Source organism: Furipterus horrens, unplaced genomic scaffold (genome assembly GCF_987537825.1).
Source record: "Furipterus horrens unplaced genomic scaffold, mFurHor1.1.pri manual_scaffold_11, whole genome shotgun sequence".
Taxonomy (NCBI): Eukaryota; Metazoa; Chordata; class Mammalia; order Chiroptera; family Furipteridae; genus Furipterus; species Furipterus horrens.
In genome coordinates this window covers 52,705,320-52,720,026 of record NW_028327181.1, presented here as the reverse complement: position 1 = coordinate 52,720,026, position 14,707 = coordinate 52,705,320, and the positions used below count along the sequence as shown (strand labels likewise).

Below are 14,707 nucleotides of genomic sequence, written 5' to 3'. Positions count from 1 at the left end.
CGGAGAGCAAGAGCCGTGCCAGGGCTGAGGGGAGCAATGACCCCGGGATGCGGACAGGCAGCTGCAGACCCTCAGTCCAGCTAGAGATCTCTGTTCCTTGTGCTTCCAGCATAGAGGCGGCCCCTCCCCCTACATAAACGGACTTAACCGTCCATGGGATGCGTGGGGCAGAGCTCTTAATGAATTTATGAAGGAGAATCATTTCTTAACATGCTAAACGCAGTAGCCCTTTCTGAAAGGACTTTTTGGGGGGCAACCAAAGATGAAAAACATCACAAATGGAAGTAAAATTGATCCAAGTCATTGAGGCTGCAAGCAACTTGAGGGCAGGGACAACTTCTTTAAAAATAGGGACAGCTAAATTTTAGTGATCATTCATCATGTATCAGATACCATTTATTCTGAGGGTTTACCATATATTAATCCTTATGATGATGCTGTCAGATATTATCATTAGTAATATTTTATTTTTATTTCAATATTTTACATTATTATTTGTATAATCCTCATTTTTACCAATAAAAAGGTTAAATAATTTGCCCAAGGCCATGTTGCTAACAATTGGCAGCACTGGGATTTGAACCCAGGTCCCAGATACACTACTGCCTTTGACTCCAGCTCTTCCTCTCCCACTGTACCCTCTCATGTGCTACAGCAGATGTAAATATTTATTGAATAGCTAAATGACTGCAATAAACTAAGTCATTTAAATAAACAAATGAATAAAGATGAAAAATAAGCATAAACCTGGTTCATAAGAGTAAACTGCTATAGATATTTATGGATTTTTATCTAAACAAGGACACAAATAGTACTTGGTCTAAGAGAAGTTCCAATGAAGTGAAGAGTGGGAAGTCCCTTCTGACATCCATCCCAAGATATGGTAGTTATTAAAATGGCCCAAAACTTCATGAAAAGCTGGTCATTCTTTAAAAGTCATCGCATACGAAATGTGGGATCTTGGATCAGATCCTGGTACATACATGTAAAGAACATTAGTGGGAAAACTGGTGAAATTTGAATAAAGTCTGGAGTATAGTTATTAGTCACAGCCCAGTGCTGGTTTCTCAGTTTTGATAAATGTACTGTGATTATGTAAGATTTTAACATCAGGGGAAACAGCATGAAGGGTATCTGGGAACTCTGTACTATCTTGACTACTTTTCTACATATCTAAGATTATTTCGAAATTATAAGTGTATTTAAAAAACATAATGCCATAGCAAGTCCGGAAGAACAAGTTGATGGTAAGACACAGGTCTACATGCAAGAACGTAACCAGAGCAAGTGCCGAGTGCCGCGAACTCAACCGCTCCCGGGGCCCATCAGGTTGGTTGGGGGCTGGCAAGCACATGTTCCCGCTAAAGGGACGCCACCATCAGGCTGTAGCTGATGGTTGCCAAGCAGGAATGTGAGCCCGATCTCCCCATTTTTCAAAAGAAGCCGCAAATCTGGACATCATTGCTTAAAATCTCCTTATCATTTAAAGATGGCTTCGATAACAGAAATCGCTTCCTAGCAGAAGCAGAAAATGTCTGGAGGTCAAATACAACTCATGTTACCATTTTGTAGGCTCCAAACTAGAGGGTTTTAAAACACTCCTGGAAATTAAAAACAACAAAACAGAATAAAAAAAAAAAAACCCAGTCTTAAAATAGTCTGTCCTCGGGAGCAGCTTGCTGCTGCTTAGCTAAGTGAGTGCTGCGTGGGCGGATCTGTGAGCAGGAGCACAAGTGAGCTTGGCACAGGCGAACCGCGTCGGGGCTTGTATCTTGGACCCCCCACGCGTTGGCCTCTCCCTCATGGTCAAGGCCATGGACACAGCCCATGTGCCTGGGTGGAGTCCCGCTTTCTGGGTGACTCCTGCTCGGCTCTTACCGGCTCAGGTCCTTTTAGGGCACAAAGGTGAGTTGTTTTGCTCCCGTGATGACCTTGCATTTGACGCAGGATGCATCACAGACCCAGGATGCACAGTAATAAGCGCTGCGTTCTCTTGGGGAAAGTTAAACCTTCTTGAAGACACGGCCCAGGAGCTGCTGCTGACCCTCCCTGTTTCTACATCTTTAATTCAGTGGGGGTGGAGGGAGACCGCCTAGTCTGTCCCCTCAAGAAAGTGAGTTGGGCTAAACAACTCATTACAGTTAAGCTCTTTTTCCCCAGTGTGTAAAAAACAGTAGCTTTGTCTGAGCCGGGAATGAGTCACCCTCGCTAATGTCGTTAGTTTTAAATCAGGAAGCAGCTCAATGGTAAAGAGCAGCTGTTCCCAAATGTGGCTGCTTATCAGAATCCCGAGGGGGAATTCCTCAACAATTCACCTTCCTGGGACCCAGGCTCCAGAGGTTTTAAATCAGGGAATCATCACTGGGGCCAGGAAGATGTGTGTGTATATAGCTCTGTACAGCATCTAATAGTCAAATACTCAGCCATGCTGGGAACCACCGGTATGTGACATAGAATGTTTGGGCCCAGCTGTGCACTTTGCACGTGGGTGGTACCAAGGAATGTTTGTCTTTTTTGTGTAGAGTGTATACAACATGGAGCTTCCACCCAGCACTTTTTAGGAGGAGGATCAGTTTCTCATTTCCTGTGCCTATCTTGCAGGCGGGTATGTGGCACTTAGTGGCTCTGTGACCCCAGGCAAGTGTTTTTGTTTTTGTTTTTCCTTTCCCTTCTCTGCTCAGTAAAGCACTGACATTGGAAGTCCTGATAGAGACAGAGGCAGAAGCGCCAGCTAGGCAGGTAATAGGATATTTGTCAAACCGGGCAGAGGTGTAATGCCCTAGGGTAATAGCCATGTGCATGGAAATGTATCCATCAGGCAAAATGTAGGTATAACTATAGGTATATCATAATCTATATAGCGGAATTCATTTGTTCATTCATTCATTCATTCAATTCAATTCACATTTTCTGAGCCTCTGTCATGAGTCAGGTGTTGGGATACACCAAAGAACAAGACTATAATGACCCTTAAGGTATTCAGTGTGGAGTCAAGAAAACAACTGAAAAATCAATTGTTTGTCAATAGAATAAGGGCTACAATAAAGGCATGCGCAAAAGAGCAGGAAAAGCTGCCTATTCCCAACGTGGCCCTCATGATAGTTATTTGGTTGTCATTGCAGGTTGGCAAAATCAACGCTGGTTCTTCTTCCTTTATTGGGTGTTCATGAGATTCTCTTCTATTTTATCACTGATGATCAAGTTCAAGGATTTTCAAAATTTATACGACTCTTCTTTCAGTTGACTCTGGGCTCCTTTCATGTAAGTAGGCATCTGAACCAGGATGCCTGGGCTTTGGTGAAAACAAAATGCCCTTGATGCAAACAGACTCAAAATGGAGAAGGCCCACAGGTGGAAATAAGAGTTCTAGAATCAGTGAGAGCCTTTGGCATTAGCAGAGTGTGTGGATGGAAGTATTGTCTTGCTCCTGCCAGCATGATGTGGTGACTGAGAAGCAAAAAGCAGTCTGTTTCCTAGGCTGTGATAGTTGGTGTGACTCAGGATCCTATTAACTGTGTCAACACGAAGCCCTCTATTAAGTGCTTATTTTTGCTGGGTTCTCTACAGAGCATTGTGCAAAATGAACATTGTATTTATCCCAGGTGACATACTCAGAACGCAACACAACTTGGATAGGGACCAGTGGGTTGAGACCAGGAGGCTCTTGAACCTTGACAGATGTGTGGGGGCTGAAATAATAAACAGGAGGCCAGCTGTGGTTTATTTGCCTGGGTATTCTAATTCACCACTGCTCAGATTGTTATGCATTACTCAGCAGCTTAAAGTGATGGTAATTAGTTCTATTCTCATGATTCTGGGAGTCAGAAATCCAGGTAGGACGTAACAAGGATGGCTCACCTCTGCTCCATGTGATGCCTGCGGGGGCTGAAACTTACAAGGTGGCTCTTCCACTTGTATGTCTGGTCCCTAAGCTGGAAAGGGTCAGGTGACTAGGGCTGACTGGAGTGGCTTTATTTGGGTCAAGTTTCTGGGGCTTCATTTCTCACTGTCAACTTCATTCCTCAGTTCCGTACAGCCTTAGGGCCTTTCACTCTGGGCATGTTCTCTCCCCTTGGTTTCTCTAGCAGACTAGCTGCACTTCTTATGGCAGCTCAGGGCTCCCAAGAGCACAAAAGCAGGAGCTTTCAGGCCTTCTAAATGCCCAGGTCTTGAACTTGCATAGTGATACTACTGTATTCCATTTAGAGCAAGTCACAGACCCAGCCTCAACTGAAAGGGAGGAGACTGCACATGGCAGGAAAACTGGGAGACGTGGCTCATTAGCAAAAGCCGCTAATGCAAAAGACTATCACAAATAGTATGGACACAGCAAAGGCCCCATACAGTAGTAATATTGGAATTAATCATCTTAAAATGCTAGCATGAGCGCAGGATTTCTGGAATGCAGAAGAGAGAAGCTTGGCAAGTCCTGTCTGAAAAAAGCAAATATAAAGTGGGACATAATTGTCAATAATATCCATTTCAGGATCCTGGAAATCAACCAAAGGCATACAAAAAACTGAGAAGAGTTTATTCAAGAAAAATTACTGAATCTGAGTAAAAGCAATGGGAATCTGGGTTTGGTTTTGTTTTTTTCTGAGAATGTTCTTGTCCTCCAGTCCTTCTTCTAGCAAATTCTAGTGAAAACTAACAGCTTCGCTGGAGAAAGGGGCTGACTTGCTGTAGATCAAAGAGCAGAAAAGCCCACACCCTTGGGTGCTGTCAGATTTTAGTGGCAAAGGAACAAGCAAAGCGGCTTGTGATCTTACTTGGGGCAGAGAGGCTCAATATCAGATTAAGGTGGTAGAAGAAAGCATCAGTGAACTTGAAAACAGTGTAATTAGAATTACCCACTCTGAGAAACAGGAAAAAAAAAAAAATAGAATTAAGAAAAATAGCAGAGCTTCAGAGATCTGTGAAATGCCATCAAGAAAATCAACACACACATATGGGAGTCCCAGAAAGAGGAAGGAGGTAGACAAAGGTAGAAAAATCATTTGGAGAAATAATGACTAAAACTTCCCAAATTTAATCTAGGCATCCAGGAAGCTCAATGAGCTCTAAATAGGATAAAATGAAGAGTTTCACATCTAGAAACATTAGAGTTAAACTGTTGGAAGCCAAACAAAAGAGAAATAGCTGAAAATAACAAGAGAAAATGTCCCTTCCATATGGGGATCAACAGTACAAATATGGCTGACTATGATCAGAAACAATGGAGGCCAGAGCTGCCGTGGCCAGAGAGGAGTGACCAGAACTGCTTGAATGTCCACATTTCAGTTTCTGTGCCTCTCAAGAGTTTTAATTCAGTTGAGGGCTCAGTGGGTTACTGATGAGTCTCTGGAAAGTACAAGAAGAATCCTGGGTTTAGCCAATGAGTATCAGGATGAGGGAATCAAGACTGTCACTGTGCTGGATGAACAAGGAGAACAACCAAACCACAGAGAAGGAGGCACGAACCAAATCAATAAAGACATAGCGGAGCAGAGAAGACCCTAACAGAACTCAGCAAGTGCTGTGGCCTTTGCGTCTGTCCATGTCCTAGGACAAAGAACTTTGAGTCTGCTCAGTCTTATAAGGCTACACAGGGAGATGGCAGAGACAAGACTTCTAGCAACGTTGGCTTTGAGCAGCCAGGCCAAATGACCAATGGTCGGCCTCAGCAAGCAACCCAGGAGCAGCCCGTGGGAGATAGGTTAAAGGTACAGCCAATGATGCCAGAGCAGCCCGTGGGGGATAGGTTAAACGTACAGCAGACGATGCCAGAGAAGATGAAATGGAAGGGAACCTGAGTCAAGTGGGAAGCATCCTAGGAAATCTGAAACCCACGGCCCTGGACACAGGCATGACACTGAGGCTCAGAATCTACAGCCCAGGTCACACACAGTGAAGGCTGATGTCAACAGAGATCATACTGAAATTGGCAGCGCCAGAGCAAGGACACTCACCGACGGCCAAGGTATTGCTGCACTTCTTGACCATGGCCTCACCTGTCTCGCTCTTCCTTCAGAGTCATCGCCTGTTCAGAGTTTGAAGTTTCGGTTCCATACTCTTCTGATCAGGAAGTGATGGGGAAGAAGGGCAAGGAGGAATCGCCCCCTGTTTCTTATTTTCTCTTTTTTCCCTTGAGGGTAGATTGTTGCTCAGCCTTCCTTCTAGCAGTTTCTCAGTTTATACGCTTGGCTTGATGTTTAGACCTATATATAGCATCATTTTTCACCCTCCTCATTTACTGTGGCAGGTTCTTTTGCTTTGAACGTTTGGAGGCGTTGCTCGAGACAGCCACCGAGAAGGAGGCTGGGGGCAGGGCTGGGACAATGCAAGAAGGAGAAGCAAGAGGCAAGAGGTCCTTACCTCAGTAATGCCTTCAGGCCCCAGAGAAAAAGTTGCAAAGCCACAGTAAAGATCTAGTTGGGTTTAGACTTTAATGTAAGTTGCAGTTATTGCCAATTTAGGCTAATAATTGGTTTTGGAGCTTTTATATACAATATTTTTTTGTATGTCACAACTTTACAACCTCTGCTTCAAAAAGAATAAGAGAATGAGTTTTCTTGAAATGAACTTAATTCCTGAACTCTTGGTGACTCATATATATGCACATAGATTCTGTGATCATGTATCATATTGCAGCATACAGGAACACTTTCTACAAATGCATGGCTTTTTATTTTCATATTACTAGCATCACGGTTCATATTCAAGCCTATTAGCCTCATAAATTTGTCTTTAGTCTTTGAAGAAAAATACATAAATATGTATGTGTATCATAAGAATTTCTCTCTAAAGCAGGGTTTAAATTTGGGGGGGAAAGTTTGATAAAATACATCATGTGATTTCAGATTTACCTCAATGTCAAGAATTATGTTTAGATAGGAAAAAAATAAACTTATTTTGATCTTAGGTAGAAACATCACTAGATTTCTTTGAGTTTTATGTAGACTTAGACTTTTATAAAGCTAGAATTCTGTTTAACTAAGTGATTTGGAAAGCTGAGCTTGTTTTGATTATTGATGATTGTACTATCATTCTCTTAGCCTTGTGTATTGAACTATGTTCAGAATTACACTTACTTAGATCCTGAACAGTGTTATATAAGAATTTGACTGGTATTTTTCACCTTTATTTAAGAGCTACTAGCACCTCACACTTCAGAGCTATTAATGCGGATTGGTTTGACCAATAACCCCTGCTTGATCCTTACAACTAAGTTTTGTAACTGAAAGGAAGAGAGAGAGAGGAAAGAAAGAGAGAAAGCCCTAAAGCAGTGGAATGACATAATCAAAATGCTGAAAGAAAACAATTTAATCAAAGATTCTATATTTAGCAACATTTATGTTTTGAAATTAAGGTAAAATAAGGACATACTCAAATAGACAGAGTCTAAGAGAATGTACTGCTGACAAACCCCCCTAAAGAAGAGTATCAAGGGCTGCCTGTGAGGGTGGAAGAAATGACAGGAGTTGATAACACAAATCCACACAAAGAAATAAAAAGCACTAGAAAAGGCAAACACATAGGTAAATAGGAAACATATAAATATATATCTTTTCTCTTTTATTGAACTGATTTAAAAAACATAAAATTGAATAAAATTATTGTAAACTTTGTTATTGTTATAAGCTGTATTATATAATGATCTAATATCTTATGACAATAATGGCACAAAAGAACAAGGAGGCATGGAGCTGTATTGAAGAAAAGTTTCTATATTTTACCAGAATTGTTAGTATTAATAAGAAATAGCTTATGATAAGTTAAGATGCATGTTGTAACCTCTGGTACAAAAGTAGGAAAATAACTAAAAAAATATAGTAAGAATACTAACGAGGAATTGAAATGGTATACTAGAAAATATCTGTTTATCCCCAAACGCTTTCCATCTCATTGAATCCTCACATTATCTTGTGAGGGAGAAATTATTATACCATTTTAAAAATGAAGGAACTGAGGCTCAGAGGAGAATTTTCAAATTCTAATAAGTGCCAGAGTTTTGTAACCATCACACCTCAGGTGCCTGTGAAGGTCAGAACCAGGAGATGCCAGTTTCCCTGCATCAGAGTCTCAAAGACGTGCTGCCAGACAGGGTCAGATTCTGGGGACAGAGCAGAGATAATGCACCTGCCCACTGCACACTCACAAAACCAGGGAGACAGAGCTTGAGGAGTGTTCTGAGCAGTTGGACAATGGCTATTTTTTCCTCGTAGTAGAGCTGAATTTCGTGTAGCTTTAAACTGAGACAGAGGCCCGATCAGCAACTTTTTTTTTTTTTAGTATTAAGTCATGTTTAATTTATGTCAATCTTTTGGGAGATTTCAAAAGCTAAAGTTTAGTAATTTGGGTTTCCTATGTTGTTTGGTCTTAATCTTCTTTGAAAGGTAACCCCAAATTAGAAAAAACAGTAACAACAAAAAGCTGCAGCTGTTATATCAATAGTACTTGGTGGCCTTTTTTTCCCCCCTAAGGGACAGGTTTCTGAGAAGGGATTCTAGCCTATCATGCTCTTTTGGCAAGGGAGCATGTTTGGGTCACGTATTGCTGTGTAACAAACTACCCTAAAACATCATGGCTGAAAGCAATAATTACGTTATTATCTCTCATGATTCCATGAGTTGGGCTATCTGGTCTCAATGAGGTGGTCCTTTTGATACATGTCATTTTTGGCTGACGCTGCAAATATCTGAAGGCTCGACTGGACTAGAACACCCAAGATGGCTCAATCACGTGGCTAGACACTGACCTGGGCTGTTGGCTGAGCTCAGCAGAGGCTACCAATTAGAGGGTCACCTCAAAATGGCCTCCCATGTATCTTGGGCATCTCCCGCCATGGCAGCTGGACTCCTGAAGCATCCCAAGAGAAAATGTTCTAAGAAAGAGAAAGTAGAAACTTTCAACCTTCTTGAGGCATGGGCTTGGAAGTCCCAGAACGTCACTTTGACCACATCGTATTGGTAGAAGGAGTCACAAGTTTATCCCGGGTTCAAAGGCACAATGAGGTCCACCTCTTGATGTGAGGAATAGCACATGCCTACAGGGAGGGGAGGGATCGTTGGGGCCATCTCTGGAGACTCGTTCACACTGGAGCCTTTGGATCTGCAGCCAGGCAGAGCTCTGCTCACCACAGTGCTACCCCAAGGAATGCGAGCAAGCGGGGTGGCTCTGCAGACTGAGCCAGAAAACACACTCAGAGGGCATGGGCATGGGCATGGCCAGAGGCCTGCCACCTTCTTAATACCCCTGCACTGTGCCCCTCCATCCCCCCAGGCAGGGGTGAGAAGATGGGTGAGCAAATGCATGGGGACATATTTGGTGGGTCGTACCCTAGTGAATTGGCAGGAAGTGGCACAGGATCTAACAGCTTCCTTTTCTTGCTGCTTTTGAGGGCCCCTCATTCTTCCACGGGCTTATTGCTTAGCGATTTTCACCGCTTCCTGCCGTCAAGGATCTTTGGAGAGACTGCCAGGTGGAGGTGACATATGTGCTGTGGGACCTCTGTCTTCACACTTGCTTCCTTAGAATGAGAGTTCACCAGACTCCAGGATGTTCCTAAAGCAGTGAATCAAGAACTCAAGCGAATGAAAGACATGTTCGTGATATGGAATCCTATTTTAGCTAACTCACTTATGAGCCTTCTGGCACGCTCCCCACCATCCTTCTAATATCATGTGCCCGGAGGCAACTATTACTGGCCCTGCCCACTCTACAGGGCACCTGAGAACCTCCAATGAGACTAACTGGTACCACCATGCCCTTGTTTAGGAGCTATAATTGCCTTGGAACATCTATACACATAAGAGAAGAAAAATTCCACATGGCTGGGGATTATCCAACATTTGATTGATGTGATAGCCAGCTTGAAGATGTCTGGCTTCCATGAGGAAGAGCATAAAAATCTTCCCCTAGGGCAATGTTTTATAATTCCTTTTCATTTTCATCATTTTTCCCAGTACTGAGCTTCCTTTACCAGCAACGAGGGTGAGAGAAATGTTACTAAGAGAAATGGGAGCGTCAGCCTGCACTGTGACCCTCACGTTGGAATGTGTTCTTTTCTTGTGAATTCTGGCATTTTATGAGATTCTTCCTGTAAACATTCAAATAATTGGGTCCATTACACATACCCAGCTTCATTCAATATATTAAACACACAGCCCCAGTCCCACAGACCCTCGCATCACAGGGAAAACCATGGCAAGGAAGTAATCACACATGACTGTTTCATAAATTGGGAAGCATAGGAGTCTGGGAAAACAGTGGGCACAAACATTAACTCAAGCATCTTTGATTCCAGACCTCTGGCAGTGAAGCAATGAACCCAGAAAACCTTTCCAACATCAAAAGATGATCCCTTTATTGAAACTTCCTTGACACAAACACTTGATAATTGAAAATGCCATGTAAAGTTGGTCTTTTATTTTTATTGTGATCCTTGGGTCCAGAATTCTAAATAACTATGAAGAGAACAGAAAGAAATGGTCCTATAAAATTCTACAAGTGGTCTGACAGTGTACCAGGTCAGACTATTTTAGTTGTGAGTGTCAGAAATCCAACTCATTCATTTATTCAATAACTCATTCACTTATTAATTCAACAAATGTTATTGAGCTCCTACTATGTACTAGGCATCTGTTCCAGGTGCCGTGGATCTGGCAGTGAAAAGACGAGGTAAGAATGCTAGTCTTGTTTAGGGGGGGCATGTAATAACCATGTTGACAAGTAATTAATATAATTCTGGTGTCGAGAAAAATATAAAATATAAAACAGAATTCTGTGATAGTGACTAGAATGGCCACCAAAAATTGGGTGTTCAGGAAAGACCTCTGTTTCAGGTGATACCTGAGCTAAGACCTGAATCGTGAGACGTAAGCTAGGTAGTGATTTGAAAGACAAACGATTCAGAAAACAAAATGTGAAGGGACCTAGGAAGACATCAGCTGTGGTCGCTGATCTCCAGTTTGGATCCATTGATCTTCCTCTCCTGGTATCTGAGGCTTTGTGTGGGTCTCTCTCTCTCTCATACTGAATAAGGTTGACATGTGTGACCATTCAAGTATTGTGGACATGAAGGTACACAACTTTTCAGGACAGGTCCTAAAGGAGATGTGGCTTCTGCCTTGCTCCCCTGATTTGCCCTGGCTGGGGGAAGCCCGCTGCCATGTCATGAGGACACTCAGGCAGCCCTGTGCAGGGAGACTGAGACCGCCCACCAACAGCCAGGTGTGCGAGCCACCGTGGAAGGAAGTCAAGCCTTCAGATGACTGAAGTTCCTACCGGCCTTTTCACTGCAACCTGAAAAATGACCCTGAGCCAGACCACTGTGCTAAGCCACGGCCAGATTCTTGGCCCATAGGAAGCATATGAGATGACAAGTCTGTATGGTTTTGGTCCACTAAGTTATACAGCAGCAGCTAACCACGACAGAACTTGGGATGCCGGAGGAAGCCAGCGGCCTGTGTGGCCGGGATACAGGGCCCAGGGGAAGTGCGGTACAGGATGCAGCCGGCGACAGACGCAGCCCAGACCACCGTAGTGCCTGCTGCGGTTACATTTCATGTTCATCCAAGTGTGAAGAGAAGCCACTGGTGTGAAATCATCTATCTTTTCTAAAGCAATATTTTGACAAGGGAAAGGGGTGTTTACTATCTCACATAAATGAAAACATCAGAATCAGGCATCCCTGGAACCAGAGACTCAGACAATGTCATCAGAACTCTGTCTCTCACCGCCCCCAGCCTCTGCTTCTCTCTTGGCTTCGTTCTCAGACTGGCTTTCTCCATGGAGCTGGCAAGATGCCTGGAAGGATCTCCAGGCTTGTTTTGACTATAAAGCTGGCAAGTCTAGGGAAGAGGGTACAACCCTCTCTTCTTTCCCAGTGACAAGAACGCAGGCTGGCTCTGCTTGGGCCACATGACCGTTTGGGTGGACTATATTGTGGCGATGGCCACCCTTGAACATGGGGACTGCATGATTGACCCTGACAGAAACCTAGGCTGTAGGGGACAGTCAGTTTCCAAAAGGACAGGATTCAAGGGAGGCAGAAAAATTAGCCATTGCCCACTACGGACAAGTAGAAATGGGCCAGTGGCCTTGCCCAGTATTTGCAGAGCTGAGTGAACGATACAGGTCTGTGGGCTTTCGTCATCACTGATCTATGAGAACCTAAGCAAACACCTAGGCTGGTATGTGTGGTGAGCATCAAAGTAAGAAGAGCCTCACAGACACCTGAGTGAACCAGGATGACTAATTCTAGGTAGTGCAAGCCGCGTGGCTGCCTGCCTCTCCTGGGGGCTACGAGGCCTTTCGACTTTCAGACATGTCTTCTACCGAATCAAAGTTCACTCTCCCTTTTCTTTTCATTCCAGGGGCTGCTCGTGGCCTTGCAGTATTGCTTTGCCAATGGAGAGGTATGTTTTCCATGCTGCCATCTAGCTTCCTGTGGGGCTGGGCTGGCATCCTCCTGCCCTCGGGGCCCTCTGTTTCTGTGATGGTGCCATGGGCGAGTGTGCAGTGACTGTCACACAATGGGACAAATTTGTGCTGTGAGCTTCCAGGGGCAAGAGCTGGAAGCAGCTTAGATAAGTGGGAAAAGGAGACGGGGTGGGTGAGAGGAGGTGCAGAACCCAGCCCTGGCCCTGCTGGGGCACGCTGGGAGTGGGCGTGTGGTAGCGGAGACGAGCTGGAACGTTGGAGTCCAGATATCTGCACTGTGGCCATCACTCACTCACTTAGGAGCTCTCACTGTGGCTCTTTAAGCCTCAGTTTCCTCATCCGTAAAGTGTGAAAGATAACTGTCCCTACCCGCTAATGTTGCCCGGTAAAGGCCCAATACCTGATAACTATGATAATTTCTATTATTCATAGTATTGCATATCCCCAGCCAGTTCTCTTCTCCTCTGGAAAGAAGCTTGAGAGGGGCAGAGGCCAGAACCGTTTTCTCCTGACCTTAGGAGTCAGTGGAATTTCCAGTCCCCTGCCCTCTCACCCTTCCCCCATCCCAGGTGTGAATATCTGTTCCTGTCCCCTCCCACTAGAATGTACGCTTCGTGACAGCAAACTCTCTCCCATCTTGCTCAGGGCTGCTTCTTCACGCAGGGGTCCTTCATCCCTCAGGCGGGCCTCACATGCCACCTCAGCCAACACCACGCCTCCCTTTTCCTTTCTGTTCAACCGTATCTCACATTTCTGTCTCCTTCCCCCCTTTCTTGCTTAACGGACTCAGTGTCTCACTACCATCTGCTCTGGTGACAGGGGCTGGTTTGCTCCTCTCTGTTCATCTCCCCCAATTAGAAGGTATGTTTCCCAAGGTGGCACAGATGAGCCACTCAGGAAGTATTTGTGAAGTGGACCCACACCCAAGTGACTCTGGGACAGTGACCGTGCCCTCTTCTCCCCTGGCAGGTGAAGGCCGAGCTGCGGAAGCACTGGGTCCGCTTCCTGCTCGCCCACCACTCGGGCTGCGGAGCCTGGGTCCTGGAGAAGAATGTCCGGTTCCTGGGGCACTGCTCCAAGAAGCTGTCCAAGGGAGACAGCGCCAGGACCCTGCAGAGGCCGCCGTCCTCGCGCGGCAGTGGGCAGCTCCTGCAGCTGACCGCGCAGGGCCCGGGGGAGCCGGGGGCCCGGTCCCAGTGGGGCCGCACAGCCTGGCCCTGGGGCAGCCGCCTGTCCGAGAGCAGCGAGGGAGACTTCACCCTGGCTCACACCATGGAGGAGATTCTCGAGGAGAGCGAGGCCTAGGCAGGTGGCCCGAGCTGTGGCTCTGCCCGCTGGGGACTCCTGAGACGGGGGGTGGAGGAGGCCGGGCTGGATGGGTGTCATGGGGTGCGGCCGTTACTCTTCTGCACTCGGTCCACTTCGCTCTGTATGAGGCTGCGTAAACGCTCACCGCTTCCACCTGCCGTTGTCATCCTAATAACCCCATGGGTGTGTTTTCCAGAATGACCGCCAGTCTCCAGGGCTGGCGGTAAATTCAAGTGAATGGAGCCCCAAGATGCAGAGCGCTGTCTGCCAGGACACAGGGCAGCTGGCGTCTCTTCCTTTACCTCTCGTGCGTGGCCCAAGGTTTCCGTGCGGGGCTGGGTGGAGGGTGTAGAAGGACCCCCTGGGAAGGTTTTACATGCCCAGTCGGCTCCTGGCAGAGTCTGCGAGAGTGTCTGGAAGGGAGCTGTGGATGGCGGTTGCGCAACAGCCTCCCAGGTAACTGACGCCACCCCAGGTGTGCAGGGGCTAGAACCCCGAGATGGCTGATGGCGGGGTGAGCTGGGGCTGTTCGAATTCAACACTTCAGCTGTGACCCGCCTGCTGTCCTCAGTGTGACACCCCACGCCGCCCGCAGAACCCAATTCCTTTCCTCCCCCTGCCACGCCCCCGCCCTGTCAAGCCTTTCCGTCCTCTCTCCACCTCCAGTCCGGAGCAGTTCTGTCTGATTTGTAACAGCACCCTCCTTCCTCTCAGGGGTGGCCCCAGCCCCGAGGGCCCCTCTGGAAGGCCTCCCGGGTCCTTTCCCCTGCCTTGTGGCCCCACTTGCCTTTCTCAGCTTGGCTTCGTCACACCCGCTTGCCCTCCCATTCTCTGCCACTTTTGGTTTGCCACTGACACATTGGTGCTTGAGAAGGTTTGCCCACGGCTTTCCCTGTCCCCAGTCCCTGCTGGCAGGAACCCCACTCTGCGTATGGAAATGGGTGCTGAGAGCTGGAGGGCCAGGTAAAGCGGTGGC

The 14,707-nt window shown here is 46.0% G+C and overlaps 1 protein-coding gene and 1 pseudogene across 1 annotated transcript in view; both read left to right on the top strand.

Moving 5' to 3' along the window:
* The window catches only part of GLP2R (glucagon like peptide 2 receptor), a 57,455-nt gene extending 43,329 nt beyond the window's left edge, over positions 1-14,126 (top strand). Inside the window, exons 11-13 of the mRNA XM_090257490.1 lie at positions 3,123-3,261; positions 12,357-12,398; positions 13,393-14,126. Of these exons, the coding sequence (XP_090113616.1) occupies positions 3,123-3,261; positions 12,357-12,398; positions 13,393-13,728 (517 nt within the window). The 3' untranslated portion in view covers positions 13,729-14,126. The remainder of the gene's footprint in view (positions 1-3,122; positions 3,262-12,356; positions 12,399-13,392) is intronic.
* Positions 5,266-6,069, top strand: LOC149997589 (synaptosomal-associated protein 23 pseudogene; annotated as a pseudogene).
* Positions 14,127-14,707: the final 581 nt, after the last annotated feature.